Source organism: Mixophyes fleayi, chromosome 2 (assembly GCF_038048845.1).
Source record: "Mixophyes fleayi isolate aMixFle1 chromosome 2, aMixFle1.hap1, whole genome shotgun sequence".
NCBI classification, from domain to species: Eukaryota; Metazoa; Chordata; class Amphibia; order Anura; family Limnodynastidae; genus Mixophyes; species Mixophyes fleayi.
In genome coordinates this window covers 80033762-80051671 of record NC_134403.1, presented here as the reverse complement: position 1 = coordinate 80051671, position 17910 = coordinate 80033762, and the positions used below count along the sequence as shown (strand labels likewise).

The 17910-nt window shown below is 38.2% G+C and overlaps 1 protein-coding gene across 10 annotated transcripts in view; it reads left to right on the top strand.

Annotated features, from left to right (window-relative positions):
* The first annotated feature begins 619 nt into the window (after nucleotides 1-619).
* DTX3 (deltex E3 ubiquitin ligase 3) overlaps nucleotides 620-17910 on the top strand; it is a 63007-nt gene continuing 45716 nt past the window's right edge. Inside the window, exons 1-4 of one of the 10 annotated variants that reach the window (XM_075199360.1) lie at nucleotides 620-932; nucleotides 10394-10454; nucleotides 11380-11459; nucleotides 17660-17769. Coding sequence is in view for 5 of the 10 variants with exons in the window: in XM_075199353.1 (XP_075055454.1) it covers nucleotides 10442-10454 (13 nt within the window). In the remaining 5 variants the exon portion in view is untranslated. The other 9 variants (XM_075199362.1, XM_075199363.1, XM_075199361.1 and 6 more) reach the window with 9 other exon arrangements.

The following is a 17910-nucleotide window of genomic DNA, read 5'->3' as shown; positions in this document are numbered from 1 at the left end:
TCCTCACAGATAAACCCATGGTCAGGAATTGAACCCATGACCCCGGTGCTGCCCACAAAATATACAGTACATATACAGTACATATATATATTAATATATATATATATATATGAATACAGTGGTCAAAGTGGAAATTTAGAAGTGGAGGTATGGAAATGTAGAGGTCGCGCTAGAAAAATGTAATGGAAATGCAAGTGAATGGAATACGATTATTTTACTATTTTACAATGAAGGCAGTAGGAGAAGTGGCAGTATGTGTAGGATATGTGTACATATGTATATATAATATATATATATATATATATATATATATATATACATATATATATATATATATATATATATATATATATATATATATAATGCCTTCAACACTAAACTAGTTTCTAGCACCATTATATATTATCATTGATAACATGCATTGCACTTGCCAATACAAATCTATAGTACCAAATTTTGCATTACCTATATTTATTTACATTGGTTTCATTATTGCCTTTCAAGAGAGGGTCTACGGGCATTTATCATGGAGTGAACTAGGTCTTGCACACTGTTATACACAGTGAGGGTGGGGAAGGAGTAAGGGGAGGGGATGGACAGTGCAGGCAGCAGCAGTCTCACTCTAGCTTATTTGCAGGCTGAAGGAACAAAGGAAATAACACAGGGAACTTCGTTTTGCTATCTCTCATGTCAGATCATGTGATGTATGTATCACAGAGCTTTCACTACACATCTTGAGAGGAATTTGACCAGGAATATTCAGTTAGACACCAGGAAATCCGGGATTTGGAGGTGGAAGCTCTGCTCCTTATCACCAGTGCAGGGTTGTCTTCTTTCTCTCTTTCCAAGCTCCTTGCTGTTGCTATGGCTATGACCATTCTTGCAACGCAACACCCATGTGACCTGCTGTATTATGGCTGCTCGGATGGGAGGTATGTAATCTTACACAAATGTTCATCCCCTGACACTGGCTGTTCATGTCACAATTGTGTTAGGATGTGCGACGTGTAGCTCTACTTCATCTGATAGCGGAAAGCATCTTGCAGGCCCAGGGCATGTCGGACGGGTGTTATGGGAAAAGCCTGTATTAGTGTCCAGGTACCCGGCACATCTGTTAAATCAGGGCATTGTGATCGTGCCTGGCCTGGATAGCTGTCACATTCCTGCTGGCATCAGGGTGCGTATTTATTTATATTATGATAGCATGTAAAATAAACACTCTCACTGATGATTTGCATGGGTGGGAGAGGAAGGGGAGGTATAGATTGCAAATATAAGACAGCCATCACTTCTGTGTACAGGACATAAAGCAGGCATGTAGGAGATTACTGTGCCATGGGTAAGCAATGAGTGGGCAGAGGGCTGGATGGCTGGTTGGCAGCTGGATGCTGAAGGACAGTTTATGGATCAGTGCATTATACATTGGCCATTTCCAGGCGTCTGTCAGGAGATTCAGTGCAAAACTGCCCTCTGCTCTTTGTTTCTTCTTTTCTCACTAATTCCATCATATTTATCTCAATACATACCACGTACATTTATAACATATACTCTACAGTGCATAATGTGTTTTTATTATGATTTTATGATTATTATTTTATGCATTTTATAGAGATTGAATCATCACTACTTGTACAAAACAAATACATTTTGCATATTTTACTGTGTATCTACAGTTCTGAAAAAAACAAATACAATATGCAGGGGTACATGGTTTGTTGGTGTTTATATGTGCATTTTTGTCAATCCTAAATAGGCATTCTAGAACTGAATTATTATTTATGTTATATGTATGAACTACAGAGGTGCACTAATACATAGCCTGACCTATGTATATATTAAAATACATTATTTCTTAACATTAGAAAAGCATCTTGTCAAAATAGATGTCTTTGTCTTCTTTGTAGGCATGTTATTATCTTGAAATGAATTGTTTAACTTGATAATTGTAACATAATACTGCCCTATGGGAATTCTTTTTAGATTTGCTGTGGGAAGCTGTGCAATTCATTGTTTATCTCAGTGGAAACCAAAGGGTTAAGCACATTTCTAATACAAATACTCTACATTAATAATGTGCGTCTATGGCCCAAGGCCTAAGCAGAAATGCATTCTGAGTCTGGTTTAATATCAGGCTGTTGCTAAGAAGTTTTCTTAAAGCCTACTGAAAAAATATACAAAGTGAATGTTAAAGAATAACAGGTTAGTTTTATATGCATATACATATATATCTCTCTATATATATTTTTTTAAAATTGCAAATACATCTTAATGTATATTGAAAAGATGCATGTGTACTGTATGTACAATAACGTTTAATTTGCAATACTCAGCAGACTGTCAAACAGGCTGTTAGTTAATTATGCATGTTAATCCGTCCATAGGTACAGGTGATGTCATAGATGTTTACCTTGTACAATATACATTTTGTTTCTTACACCACACATATCCTCTGCAGTTCATTTTGCCTTTTTTAAAAAATGTTGCATACATTTTTTGTACATATTTTCAGTATATATTATAATATGTGATTTTTTATAGTCTTGTGTATATTCATCATCATCATTTATTTACATAGCGCCACTAATTCCGCAGCATTGTACAGAGAACTCGCTCACATCAGTCCCTGCCCCATAGGAGCTTACAGTATAAATTCCCTAACGCACACACACACAGACACAGACTAGGGTCAATTTTGATAGCAGCCAATTAACCTACTAGTATATTTTTGGAGTGTGGGAGGAAACCAGAGCAGAACCTCACCTTTGTACATATACCCCCTAATGCGCTATTCGTTGATGCATTAGGACGCTAATATATGTTATAATTATATATATATATATATATATATATATATATATATATATATATATATATAAAATATATTATATGTGTATAATTCCTGCTGAACTTTGTCTCCTGAACTTATCTCTGGAACCAAGGTGACAGTCTCAGAGTGGAAATAATTAAAAGTGTTCCCAACTGTTAGAGCGATCTGCAAAATACACCTTTGCATTTTTTTCTAAAACCAGTGACATCATAAACAAGGTTTTCCTACATGAAGGAGTCACAGGATTTAACGACCCAGGGCTGCTCTCCAAAAGTGCCCCTAGTGGTAGAGCGTTTGTTAACATGTTTTAATGTGCACTTGAATGTCATTTATACCACTTTCATACTGCCGCCCCTGCAATATCCCGGGTTTTTGAAGCCGGGTTTTTGCAGGGTCTCGGAGCGTCCCAGCTCAGAAACACCATTCATACTGCACCTCGGACCCAGGAATTTCCCGGGTTGACCCCATTCATACTGCACAAGTCTGTGCCCTGGCAATTTGTGGGAGTCATCACCAGAGCAGTTTTCATTGGCTGAAAAACGGTGATGTCATTGAAAGGTGACTGGTTTGTTGACGCATATGATGATGATGCTAAAGTGGGTGGTGATTGTTTACCACATTACTTTTCATCATGGCCGACGACTCACTTGTGTGTAGCCCAGAGTTCATGTTTACTAGTATTTTTTTGATGTTTTATGCAGCAAATGAGAGTTTGCTGCAGCTGCTGACAATGTGCACTCTTGCACAGTCCCAGTTCAGGAGGAGGAAGGCGAAGTTTATGGCACAACAGAGGAAAACTCTGTGTCTGTATATGCGCAGGAGGAGAGCGTTTCTCAGGGCCAGCATTGCCTCAATTTTGAGAATGAGTGCTGCCAGTAACCGAACCATGCATGCCAGAGATCGTAGCCACTGAGAAGCTTTCTGGTCTACTGTGGAAGCGTTTGAGGAACAGCAGTGGATGCAACACTTCAGAATGTCACGTGGGACATTTAACTATTACCCCAGCACTTTCCAGGAAGGCCACTATTTTTGGGAAACCTATTCCACCATGTAGGCGCCTAACGGTGTGATTCCAGATCACACGTAACATACATGATAACAATTAACTGTGAAACACCCGGGTTGCACCATTCATAGTGCAGGCGACCCGGGTCCGACCCGGGAATTACCCCTCGATAAATCCCGGGTTGAAGACCCGGGTTTTTAGACCCGGGATTTTGGACATGTACCATTCATACTGCACCAAGACCCGGGTTGTTTCAGCTCGACCCAGGAAAAACCTGGGATTTGGTGCAGTATGAAAGGGGTATTACAGAGCAAAATAATAGAGTGGCACAGCGCAATGTTCTATGAGCCATTGCATTTATTTTTGAACAGTGTATATAAATAGGTTTCATGCCATAAAAAGCAGTTTCTTGAAAAGCATTGTGCAATCATTGCGGATTTTTTTTTTCTTTTCATTTTTTAACTGCAAAGTGCCTCCGTAGTCTTGTGCGATTTTCCCCCGGATATTACGGTAGAGGAATCTACTCTGATCTTTGCTCGTACCTCTATAAGGTACAAGGAAAAATTGGGAAAAGATTCCAACCAGAACACAGCTGCGGAGTCTCATCACACAAGACTTGGGCACCCCGCTCCAAATTGAATTTCCCCTTTAAGTTGAACTTTAGCCAATTTATTGCTGTTTTCTCGCAGTATTGGATATTATATAAATAAGGAAAGCAAGGTACCATTGGCGATGCCTTTATTTTAAGTTATTGATGGATTTTCTGATTTTAAATACTCAGAGTGTCATGCACTGGTGTTATATAATGTACAAAGCTGTAACAAAAGGTGTTCCATACAATATAGTGGATGAGAAGTCTTTTACACTGTCTCTGGTCTATATGTGCACCGAAAAATCTGTGCAAAGTCCTGCAGCAACATAATGAAATAATTTCTGTGCAAATAAATCTATTGTTTCAATGGTGCACCTGACTAGGTTCTTGAATAACTTATGATATTAAATCTTTATTTCTTTCTTGTTCGGGATGGCCTAAGTTGTGAAGTGGGCAGGGGTGGAATAACCGTTAGCCAATCAGATCATCCGAATGTTCAAGGCAACTCACCATATTACCAATATTACACCACATATCTAATCATCAGAATGCCCCCAGCAACACACCGTGTTTCACTACATGTGCTGATATTGTGGGAAACAGTAACCTGTCTGTGTGTGATTACATGGTAGGGCCGCAGTGCATATGACAAGGTCAGTCACAGGGTCAATATCATGAAATGATGAGGGGATAGTGGAGGTTTAGGTTCCCCAATATCAGAGTAGATATTTGAGGCTACTGATATGGGACAATTGTTGGTGAAAAGCACCTTTTTGTTTTTTCTTCTGCATAATCTAGCACACTATGCTGGATATCCTACTTTCCATTAAGGCTAGGTACACACTGAAGAATTTTTCGACCAACATGTTATCTAAAACGATTGCACCTACGACTGAAGGTCCGATCAGTCTGGCGATTCATCCATACATACTGACCCGATTTACCTTCAGATCTGTGCTCATCTGGTCCTCTGGTCTTCAGAGAATGACAGCACAATATTCATTTATTATTGTCACATGTTCACACTGATTTAAACCATCTTATTACAGCTATCCACATGTCCTAACGAATTTCGTTAGCTTCTGTGACTCTGAAACTAAACATTCTGTCTCAGAATGAACAAATGAATTATTCCTTATACAGCACTCTCTACATTTATTCACTGGGACAGACATTCATCGCTAGCATTGGCTGAAAAGAACATGACTCTGTAAACTATGGAGATTGTGAGCATGAGTGCATACATACTACATGATCGGTCGGTGATTAGTCGGAAAATATTAAACCGCACGACGAAACAAATGAAACGATGATCAGCACTTTGTGATGACTTTAGATCATTGTGTCACTATACACACTCACACGATATCTGACCAAACGGTCGGATGTCGGCTGATTGGAGGTTTTTCATGCAGTCATCGGGCCAGTGTGTACCTAGCCTAAGAAAGCCCTTGTCAAATTGACATGCTCTACGTCACTTAGTTGCAAATGACACCTACTAATATCTAATCTTCAATACTACATGCTAAATACATAATTTTACAATAACAAATAAATAACAAAAATTGAAAATAAATAAAATAAATACACACATATACATGAAATGTTATTATGGTAGCCTGTATCGCTACTTGTGCCTTAGCCCTTAAAATTCTTACAGCCTAGACCCGTCCCATCACTCCCCCCATGTTTTTGTGAGTCCCTGTGTCATCTCACAGTGCTCTTGAGGTGAACAGGGTAGTGACCTTTTTAAAACACTGCCTAGGCTCCAACCTCTGGCGGACCAGTACAATAAACCTGTTTAAAATGCATCACTAACACACATGGAAAGAGCATTTTCACCATTTTTCCAGTACATATCTTTAAATCGTCCTTATAGTGGTACGATACTTTCACAAGAGACTTTTTTCCCCGTAAATTACGCCCAGCAAGTGTCCAACTCGGCATCAGGCCCAGTGGTGAGTTGTATTGGATATAGGTGCACTTTAAGAAGATATTTTGTATTTTATGGTCAAGCAGTAGTTTTATATCTAAGCCTTTAGAAATACTAAAACCCTAAGTCCCCATTGCAGAGTCTACACTATTTCCTTGTTCACTCATCATGGTTCCAGAGTCCTGAGACAACAGCAAGATAGCAGACAGCATTTTATAATATATACACCATTGATATTAATATACTTAAGAAAAACATATAGGGGTTCATTTTATTTAACGCAATATTAGAATAATTTTTTATTTTTTATTTTATAGGTATTGCATAGGGAAAGTCACAGTCAAACCTATTACATTTTATATTTCATACTTTAATACAATTACTATAACCCAAGAAAACTAACCCAAAATTTTATTGGCTAATGTTTTTGAGTATAGAAATAACAAATATATGGACTTTTTTCTGCCAGCGAAGCCCTTTAAAAATCCCTTTTATCTTCAGTACTAATAAATTCAATGTAAAAGTAACTGATTTAGCAGTTACTATTAGAGCAATTTTGAGTGGATCTTTTAGTAAGGGCTACATGGGAGGCTTGATTCACTTAATCTCTTATGTATCTACCAGTCTACCCAGAATGGAAATATGTAATATTTGAAAATAAACAAATGTGCCTTGTAATATAAATACATAACGAAGAGAAGGAGGATAGCAAGAAAAATATGTAGTGAAAGTCACAGAAGGCTTTAAGCCAATATGTTAAAATAATCAGTATAAGCTAGAAAGAGGGATGTACTGTATGCTTGGAATGACTGATAGCAAGGCTAGACAGATGTATGTCCCACACTCTCAAACCGTACTTGAGATGCAGAGTTCCACTGATATTGGCCGATCCAGGGTTAATTTAAATTGCAAACAAAAGGATGGATTGAAGAACTCACTGATCCATACTCTTGTGTGCACAGGACGTGAGCCATTGAAAAACAGGTAAGCACAGCAACGTAAACTAGTTTGTCTCCAAACAGTCCCTCACATTGTGAAAAACTGATTTTAGGTGGATATCGCCTTTAAGAGTGTTTATCCTGTAGTAATTCATCTATAACCTCAGACTGAAGCTCTGTTATAATATCCCCTTATTAAATCTTTAACTTTTGTGGTCAATCGTCATCATCATTAACATAGTATATTTTTTAACAGAATTATTTTTATTATGGTATTTACGTAGTAAGGGGAACGCGATACAAAAAAAAAAGGAAAGGAATGGGGTGGGGTACATAGAGGGGAGCAAATATAACATAAATACGTCAAAATATAAATTGACGCCAGTAAATCATAGTATATTTTTAAGGCGCCATAGACTATATAGCGCTGGGCAGTCATCTTATAGATATGACACACATAAGTATAATAAATATAATGAGAGATACAGATAATAACAGTGGCATGAATACAATTAAGCATAATAACGCCTACATGGATGGTCATGAGCTAGCAATAATAGCGTGAGGTAGCAGAGGATTCAGCTTAAGGCATGAAAACAAGATCATACAAGTGATGCAGATATCATCATCATTTATTTATATAGCGCCACTAATTCCGCAGAGCTGTACAGAGAACTCATTCACATCAGTCCCTGCCCCATTGGAGCTTATAGTCTAAATTCCCTAATATAGACACACACAGGCAGACAGACAGAGAGGAAGAGACTAGGGTCAATTTTGATAGCAGCCAATTAACCTACCAGTATGTTTTTGGAGTTTTTTGGGAGGAAACCGGAGCACCCGGAGGAAACCCACACAAAAACGGGGAGAACATACAAATTCCACACAGATAAGGCCATGGTCGGGAATCGAACTCATGACCCCAGTGCTGTGAGGCAGAAGTGCTAATCACTAGGCCACTGTGCTGCCCAGTGAGACATAAGGAGTAGAGGACCTTGCCTGTAGAGGCCTACATTCTAGAGGGAGGGGGTAATGATACAGTAGGTGCAAATGGGGCAAGAAAGTGCAAATTGGACAAGAGTGAGTGTGGTGAATGGATGAGGGCTTAGGGTAGGCATGAAGAGATGAGTTTTGAGTGATTGTTTGCAGGATTGAAGGTTGGTGGACAATCTGGTAGGACGAGAAAAGGGCGTTCCATAGCTGGGGAGCAGCGTGGGAGAAGTTTTGGAGATGGGAATGGGAAGAGGTAATGAATGAGGAAGAAAGTTGATGATCAGAGGCTGAGCAGAGAACACAATATTCCTTCTAAGATGAATTATCAGTAAAAGAAAAAGTTAATGAAGACTCCACGCTGATGGGATCCAGTTAAATTATGCAGGGTTCTTTCTACCAAGTTTTAACAGTATCAGTTCCAGAGGGACTGATACTATTGAACCTTTAGGGGGAACAGTGCTTGCCACAACCAGAACATCATATAAGGGTACATAGAATATTAACAAATACATAAAACAAAGCTATGATGAAGCTGCACATATGTTGGGCCCTTAGGGTGGGTATAATGACAGGGTTGGACAACCTTATGCTCCCGAGTGCTACACTCCAGGGAGAGCATGCAGTTACACCAGAAGGTGTTTTACCAATGTGTTGGTAAAAACAGACGGCTCTACTACATAGTTTTACTAATAATAGAAATATCATTATCTTTATAGAAAATAAAACATGCAGCTAGATCTGAAAATATGCTGTTAATCCAATATATAAGAAAACCATCTTGTAACTTTTATAATATATGTAACACTCTGTACACACGAACACTAGATACCTTGATAAGCATTTACATTGAAGGACCTCATTAAGAGTTGGACGCAAAGTCCGTTTTAGGCGCATCCAACAAAAAAACACTATCATGCATGTGCAGAAAGCACCAAATCCGCCTGCATCTTGGACACTTGCGCCTAAAACAAACTTTGCGTCCGACTCTAAATGAGGTCCTGACTGTAATCTCGTTATTTATCAAATAAATTGCAAATACATCACTTTGAACTATATATATATATATATATATATATATATATATATATAAAATCTCTCTCTCTCTATATATATTATCTATATACACATGTGTACTCTCTCCTTTTGCCCTCTTGCGTGCCTCCATACAGGTGCTTTTTGTGACTATTTTTTATTGCAGGCTATAACTACCGCTTGCATATAAATATAATTTCCTATGTACAGTATACCTGCATTGTGCAAGAGGCCAACCACTGAAAGTATTACTCAATGCCCAATCTCAAATGATCCATAAAAATATCAAGTATGGTGAACATAAAAAATGTTGTCATTATGAATCATCAAGGTTTTATTTTATCCCATGAAACTTTATTGCCTTCTATTTTTAAACTATTGGGTTTGCACGACAGCTGTCGTGGAACTAAAAGTTCCAGCATTTCCTGGTGGAGGCTCAGGCCGCCTAGGGCTGTGTTAAGTAGAAGGCAGTATGCAAGGAGTTAATATCCAGTAAAACCTGTATTGCTGGGAAAGTCCTGGTGCTGTGAGGGACAGGTAATTACTGAGTAGTTATCTCCAGTATGGCGTTTCCTCGTCTGAGGTGTGTGATAATAACTGTACACTCAGACCCTGAGCATCTGCATCCCGGCGGAGCACACAGCTCCCTGGACGGGAGGGACAAAGGGCCGGAGTAATCCGAGCCCAGTGCAGTCCCCAGGTAATTGTACAACCAAACCATCATTACATGACAGGAATATCTAGGTGAGAACGTCAGTGATCGGCGCTGCTGACGGGATCACTGACAGATCACACTGCGCTATACAGTGCCTGATGGAGGATGGGTGTTTACAGTACGAGGCTGCTCTGTTGGTTTCCATCTCGCAGATCTCTTTCACTTTAGCAGAAATGGCTCAAACTGGGCCCTTCTTCCTGCAACGAGCAGATATCCCTCCGCCCCATGACATCATTACACTACATAACAGAAATGTAATGTGAAAGTGCAAACAGAGGGTTCACGGGATAGCTGCTGCTGCTCAAGCTGCTTCCATTGCATTATAACCATTATTTCTTTTATCTGTTTCTTTTCTAGTTAAGCTAAAATAGGACCTTTGGGGATCTCTTCTTGAGGAAACAGCCCATGGGGTCTCCAGGTAAGAAGCACTGATTTCATTTAGTGATACAATTTAAGTAGTAGAATGTAGGAGGATAACTACATTAAGAGCTAAGATCTCATCTGGCCTGTAGAGCAAATTAAATCGCTGTACCCAGTGCTATTTTCAATCTGTAAGTCTGCTTTTAGTAGTAATGCAAGTTGTATTTTAATGGCTATGCTTCAAAATGCTATACATTCCATATTAATGGTCCATCATAGTTCCAAGATAAATTATATACAATCTTAGGTAAACCAGTTATCAAAAAAACCCATTTTCGATGCATAATAGGATATATTTGTGGGCAAGTCAATCATGTTTTCTAAAATGAGTGGGTGCCTTACAGTGCTGGCTGTGTTTACATAGCGAAACCATAAAGGGCCTTGTGATTTTTTTTAAAGAGCTTTTCACAACATTATTTATAATGTAGAACTAGCAATTTGTGTGACAAACATGTGAGGATAACAGATTTGCTTTACAAAAATGTATAGCGTACAAAATATTTAGTAGGCTACTTGCTTATATTACAGAACCGTCATGTGTAATTTATTTTCTGAAAAATCTGGTCTCTGTACACATGAAATCATTTTATAGATATCAATTTATAGGATGTCGCTATGTTAAAGGAACTTCCTTGTAAGTGATGAAATGCCAAAGTACAAACTTTATTATTCTGTACTCCTGGCTTGATTAAAAGAAAAAAAACGATTACTGTTTGCAATGTGTTAGATTTGTATGTGTAAACAATTTTTTTTGTTAATTTTCAAGAAATGTCTGCGATAAAAGTACTTGAATGAGTAGTAATTTGCAGCAAAAATGGACTTAAGATGATTTCAATATTGTATAATAATATAATAGCCACTGAAATGCCCCAAGTGTTTTGTTATGTATCAGTAGAAGTTAAGTCTTTGTTCTCAATTTACAGATAGTGCCCTTCATTTTGGTCTCCTGAACCCGATTAAATCTGAGAATTGTCCCTGATTTCTCAGTGGGAGGGGGACAGAGGTATGTGTTCGTGATATCATTGTTTTAGGATTTGTGAGCTATGTGTCTCTGTGGTCGTTTTGTGAGGAATAGGTCAGAGTATATATCTTTATATACATCTTACAAATAACTAGGAGGCAGTGGGTATGTAAAAATAAATAAATACATGCAAAAATGCATCAATCTCTGTTCATTTGCTTTATATATTATCTATTAACCCCTTTGTTAGTTACAGGTCTCATGATAAATCTATATAACCCTAGATCAGTGGCGGAACTACCATTGGTGCGGCAGTGCGGTGCACCGGGGCCCATGGAGATAATGGGGCCCGCTGCATGGCAGATGCATGGCCCACAGCTCGCTAGTTCCGTTTCTGCCCTAGATTATTATACAAATGGTGCTAATCACTAATCACTTTTCATTTGAGGCCTCAGTAAGTGTCGGCTATAATTTTGCAGACCATACATCCGGGTAAAATTGCTAATGCTAAACTATGGCCTCTAGTTTGTATTTTGAGGTAAGTGCAACTCAAAATACTAAGTAAAGATACGGCTGTCATCATCGTCAACTTCAAGATGATAACTGACGTTTTACAATCATAAATAATATTACAATGTGTGAGCCCCACCTTCCCCAGTAATCAGCAGGGTATTGCCTGAGCTAGTGACTGCTAAAGCATTAGGACAACAAGTGTGGGCTACTCCTGCAAAAGCAGCAACCAGCACCAGGTTGGGCCGGTCACATTATGACATGGATATTCACCGTTTCCAACTGTAAATTAAATTAGCTTAATATGTATGTATTATCTAGATGTGACTAATCTGTTTTATTGAAAAATTGTATTTCAGTCTTCAGTATGTGTGATATATAGAACACTTGCATTAATAAGTATCTATGGCATATTTAAATGGTGAGTTCTAATTCACATGGGCCTATGTAGGGTACACAGTTGATTACACAACAAGATTAGCTTTATCTGCCCCGAAATACATTAGAGAAATCATGTATAGTTGGCCACAATTTCCGTCTAAAACGCAGGTGTAAATTGCATCCGAGAGAAAAACAATATAGCAGGTCGCAGAGCAACTGATGTTTTAAAGTCATATGTCTGTTGAAAGAGCACATTTATCTGTGTGTCTTAATGGCAGCGTTTCTTGGGTATATAAATTCTCCTGATGTAAGGAGCTGGCAGGATTGCTTCCCATTGTATCCTGAATTCAGCCTAGGAGCACTTACGTGCCTTACTAAAAAAGATTAGATTTTTGGTTTTCTAGTTGATATGTTTAAATACAATTTAAGAGGGGAGAGAGTGCGTTTATGGAGCTGTTCCCTGGTTAGTAGTGACCACAAAACATTTTTCTCCTAGCAAAAGAACATGTATTAAGGACAGGCTGATGTCCCTTTAATCTCATGATTCATTTAAATGAGGCTTAACCATTCAGTATTTTAGTAAGTAAAAGGAGTGACGGTGTCGGAATGCTGGACTTTAATGTGGTGTTTTTCCTCTTTCCACCATGTGTATTTTCACCTCTTCCAACAAACACACAGAAATACGCATAAAGTGATTTTGGGGGGTAAGTCCAAAAAACAGAATTTGGGCATGTACTTGTGTATGTATGAGGAAGATAAATTGGCGCATTAAGGTGTTGGTGCAGTTTTCTGTATTTCCTCTACAGATGTAATAACTACCTTCAATTGACAAGCCAATGTAAAGCTGGGTACACACTACACTGTTTTCGTCCAATAATCGGCTCAAACAGCCGACATACGACCGCTCATTCAGAAGTCGGGTCAGTGTGTGCAGTGATACGATGGTCGAAAGTCTGCCCAAATGGACGATTGTCGCCTCATTTGGTTGGTCGTACCGTTTAATATTTTTGTTCCAATCTCGTTTCCGTTGTGTAGTGTGTATAAACTTCCGACCGATCCACAACAGTGAGTACGAAATTACAGTCATTGCTCACGACAACATGGCTGTAAAAAGTCACTAAAGGGATGTCTGCTCTTCCCTTTATCGTCCTAAACAAGGCTAGTGTGTATGCAGTCCATGGACCGAGCGATCGGAACATCGATCGCATGTAAAATCGCTCGGCATAAAAAGTTGGTCGAAATTTCTGTAGTGTGTACCCAGCTTTAGTTATCAGATGTAGTAGTAGCAGTAACGATTGATCGTAGCCCAGAGATAAGAGACCACACACAGTGTCTGGTGTCCAAACTGAACTGCTTTACTCAAGGAAATAGCTAATATTTTATAAACAATAATCACGTCACAACAATCACGTCAATGGGAAATAATTGTAATATTCTGGACAGTTCTTATTAAAAAAAACCAGGTATAAAATAAGGTAGCGGTCAAGCTTAATGCTAAATGTCATGAAGTTCCTTATTGTTTATCCAATCAGGGGTCCTTGAGGCTGGCATAACTTCTTGATACTACAAAGTTTCACATTAGCAGGCGCTCAGCTAATTTCCTTTGTGGTTAAGCTTTTTCATTCCAGACAAACATTAACACAAAATATCTGATTTGATTTAATGAGATACAACATCTTAATAGAATTGAGAAAGATACATATAGAGAATTATGCAAAACCCTATTTCTGAATATAGCTTACGGCCCTAAGTAACAGGATAACCTTAGCAACATTTTTCTCTTACTTCATATGACCCTAGACCCCACAAAGGGAAAATTAAATGGGCTGCACGGGTGTGTTTTGTCCAGTTTCTACATGAATCTCATGGTCACTGTGGAGAAAATTTATGTTGCTAGTTGTTAGACTATGACACTGCTGTGTTGTGGCGATCTCTAGGGCTATGTACCATCAAGTTACCACTTTAATTTGCACCCACGATGTATGTGTACAGTGAGCTGCATGTTAAAGTGTTTGACATACCTTGAAAGCATTATATATAATTCATATAATCTACTATATAAATGCCTAGTGGCGTGTGTGGGGGAAAAAAAAACCAAGCTGCAGCGCCACCTGCTGGGCAGAGTTATACACTGACCTATATATTTCTTGAAGGAGAAGTGACAGTTGGGAGTGGTTGGTGGTTGCCGGGGGTGACAGTGGGGAGTTTTTAACACCTTAAGTAGCTTGATGAAGGATGTGGCGATGAAGATGAAGGATGAGGTGATGGAGAAAAATGATGAGGTGGTGACATGTGGACAAAACCACGTTAAAAAAGGGCGCTTGCGTCGGGAAGTAACGCTCTAGCCCCAAATGCATGACAAGAACCTTTTTAACACCTTAAGTAGCTTGATTTGACTAGAATGCATGAGTATCATGCACGGGTTAACTTGTTTTATATATTTGGTAAAGCCAAGATATAAATATGGTTTATATTAAATGTTAGCAATTTCTCTTTATGGACCTGATGCTGAGGTAGAAGCAAAGCAAAGAAAAAAAACAAATTTGCATTTTGGCCAAACCATGTTGCATTAGAGGGGGAGGTAAATTTAAAATGTAGGGACATATTTATAGTTGGGATACGGCATGTCATAGATCAACTCCAACTTCTGTTTGAAAATAAAGCTATCAAGTATGTGTGTGCTGCATGAAAAAACAGCCAGTATTTCACTTGCGTGCAAATACATAAGTCAATTTGTACCCCTTGAATTGTAACATGGTTTGTCCAGGGGCAAATTTTCTCCTTGTTTTTGCTTTGCTCCTAACGCAGCATCAGGCCCTATGTGAGCAGATTGTGCTAAACATTCTGCACCCAGAGACTCCACGTGACAGAGTTTTTCCAGATTTTCCCTCGGTAAGGCTATACCTGGTTTACGTGGACCCTACTAAATGAAATATGTGTGTCCTACAATAATAACAACTATTCAGCTGTAAGCTCTGGATAGAAAGTCCCTTGGTCTCCAAACTGGATAGATCTGATTTTAGTTTTACTTTGTTATGGTTTGTTAATATTACATTCTCTTTTGTTTTTTGTTACATACTGGTGAAATGGGGCTGTGGTATATGAATACTAGTTTGTGGGTACAGCCTAGAAACCTTTGGCTAAAAGGTAACAAGTTTCTTGTTTAAGAAAGTATCTGTTACCTTTTATCCAAAGACAGCGGCAAATCAGACAGTACAAAAGTGTACGCTGAGCTTAAAAAGGCAGAAACAATGGACTAATGTAGAGTGGGCAACAAGTGGCAACAAAACACTGTCTCTGAGCGCTCTTATTTCAAGTGGCATAAATCACTGCAGAAAGGCACTCTGAACTGGGCTAAAAATGCAGTCCAGGAGACCAGGTGCTTGTAGGCTCAATACTAGAGTTCTAGAGCAGACTTGAAGAAAGTTTTATTGTTCCACTGTAAGATAGTAGAATAAGCCTGTGACCTCCTCGCTCGGAGGCAGCATAAACAAGATGCATACCTGTGCAGAAACCAGTGACTGTTGGAACTCTAGGCCTCAGCAACACAAGGGCAGCCAACTGGTTCTTACCATGGTCTGACCACTGTTATATAAACTGTGCTGGCTGCTATCCTACAGGGGTTTCTGTGTCACTGGACATGTAAACTGCTGCAGTGAGGCCTTTGTTTATCATCTCATTAAGGATTTTGTTGCTTTTAGATAATTTTTACTCTGTAAGTATTTTATATAATTATTACAAAAGTCCCAGCAGTAATAGATGACAATAGGTAGGGTTTTCTTGAAATGTTGTACATACCTTGACCATACCTAGTCATTTTGCCTCTGTGATATATGGTTTTAATTCAATATGCGCTGGAGCTTTTCTATTAGTTGCTATAAATGTTACGTTCTGAAAAACTCACAGACCTTGTAATTGCACTTCAGCTGATGCCTTTATAGCACCTTCAAACATGGAACATTTTACTTAACTGAAACCGTTGTCATGGAGACCCTGAACCTGCAAGACCGTTATCTGGAAACTAAACGCATCTAGATGTCACATTCCCCTATACTTGTGTGGGTAAAATCAATTTACACTTTAATTGCAAACAGTCATGTTCTTTAAAAGGATTGTAGCACCAAAAATAATCAGAAGTGTAAATTTGTTCCCAGAAAGTTGAGGCTAAAGTTTTATATATCAGCAGAGACTCCTGTAATTTTGCATAAACACGGGTGTATTAATAGGATTGACTTTTGGTCAATTTATAATCTTGGCACATCTTATATTCATTTAGATCCAAATATAAATAAACTCAACAGTATAAAATATCAAAGATGATATTGCCTAAAAATAGTGCTGGGTGCTACAATTTTCTTAGAATAACTGATATTTGAAATAGGACCTGCCTGAAATTGCCTGCTTAAAATGCAGAAACATATTATTGGAACCATTTGACATGGTTATTAAATAATGACACTCCTTAGCAAAATCTGTAACCATGGAAGCAAAACGGACTGCACTGACTGTTTCCATAGTTGCAGATGTTCTTAGATACTGCCAGACCTTGAGAACTTGTATGACACATGGCAACAATAGTGTATTTCTTTGTTTTAAGCAGGTGATTTTAGGCAGTAGACTTATATTATAAAAATTTCTTCTAGTAATCCAAACTATAAAGTAGAGGGACATAAGCAACTTGTTTTATTTTTATTTTTTTTGTTATGTGGCAATACTTATATGTCATCACAGACCTTTACACTGTCCATCATAAAATAATTTAAAAAAATGAGTCATGTGACACGTGGTTGTTGGGTTTTTGTTACATACAAATGGACAGCAAAAAGTGGGCATTTTCAGCACACAAAGTTATCTATGTACGTTTACAATTTTGCAAAGTACTAGCCAGAAACAATGTATTACACTTACCAAAATAATACATTTTGGATAATTCAGTAAAGGTGGTGTAAAAAAATGTTACGTCATCTTCTAGCAATTGTAGCATTTTTGTTTAACATTTTGTCTTTGCGTTTTACTTTTCTTCATACCCATACATCACAACAAACATTTCTCTGAGTGCCTTCAATAGAAAAGACAGTCAAACTCGCAACAGACGTTTATTATATGGGGAGTAGTGTTGTTCGTGAATGCATTTTATACTTTATCGGATCAGGCCAGTATTTTGTGATGACAGAGCATAAGGTCAAACCCAATGGAGTGTTAAGGGGCCTTTTTTGAGAATATAAAAGAGATAAGTTTTTGAAAATTCGCACCACACCCTCACAAAATTCCTCCAAAACCTCTAGAATTGATTTAATTAATTGTCCGCTTACTCAAATCGCATCTAAATTTGAGCAATTTTCCCTTTAAAGTTCCAGAACTGCCAGGTTTCTGCAAGATTCTAAAGGACCAAGATATTTGAGTACTTAAAGTGAAAATAAAAATGACAAAAAAAATGAAAAATCTTATTGTAAAACTCAAGGTAAGCAGCATATATTAATATATAAAAGTGATAAATTTGCCATATATACAGTATGCTAAGTCAGTCTTTTCTGAGTGGGGGGCTGCCATCATAACGCGACCTATAAACAGTTGAGATTAACCAAACTCACTTTTAATACTT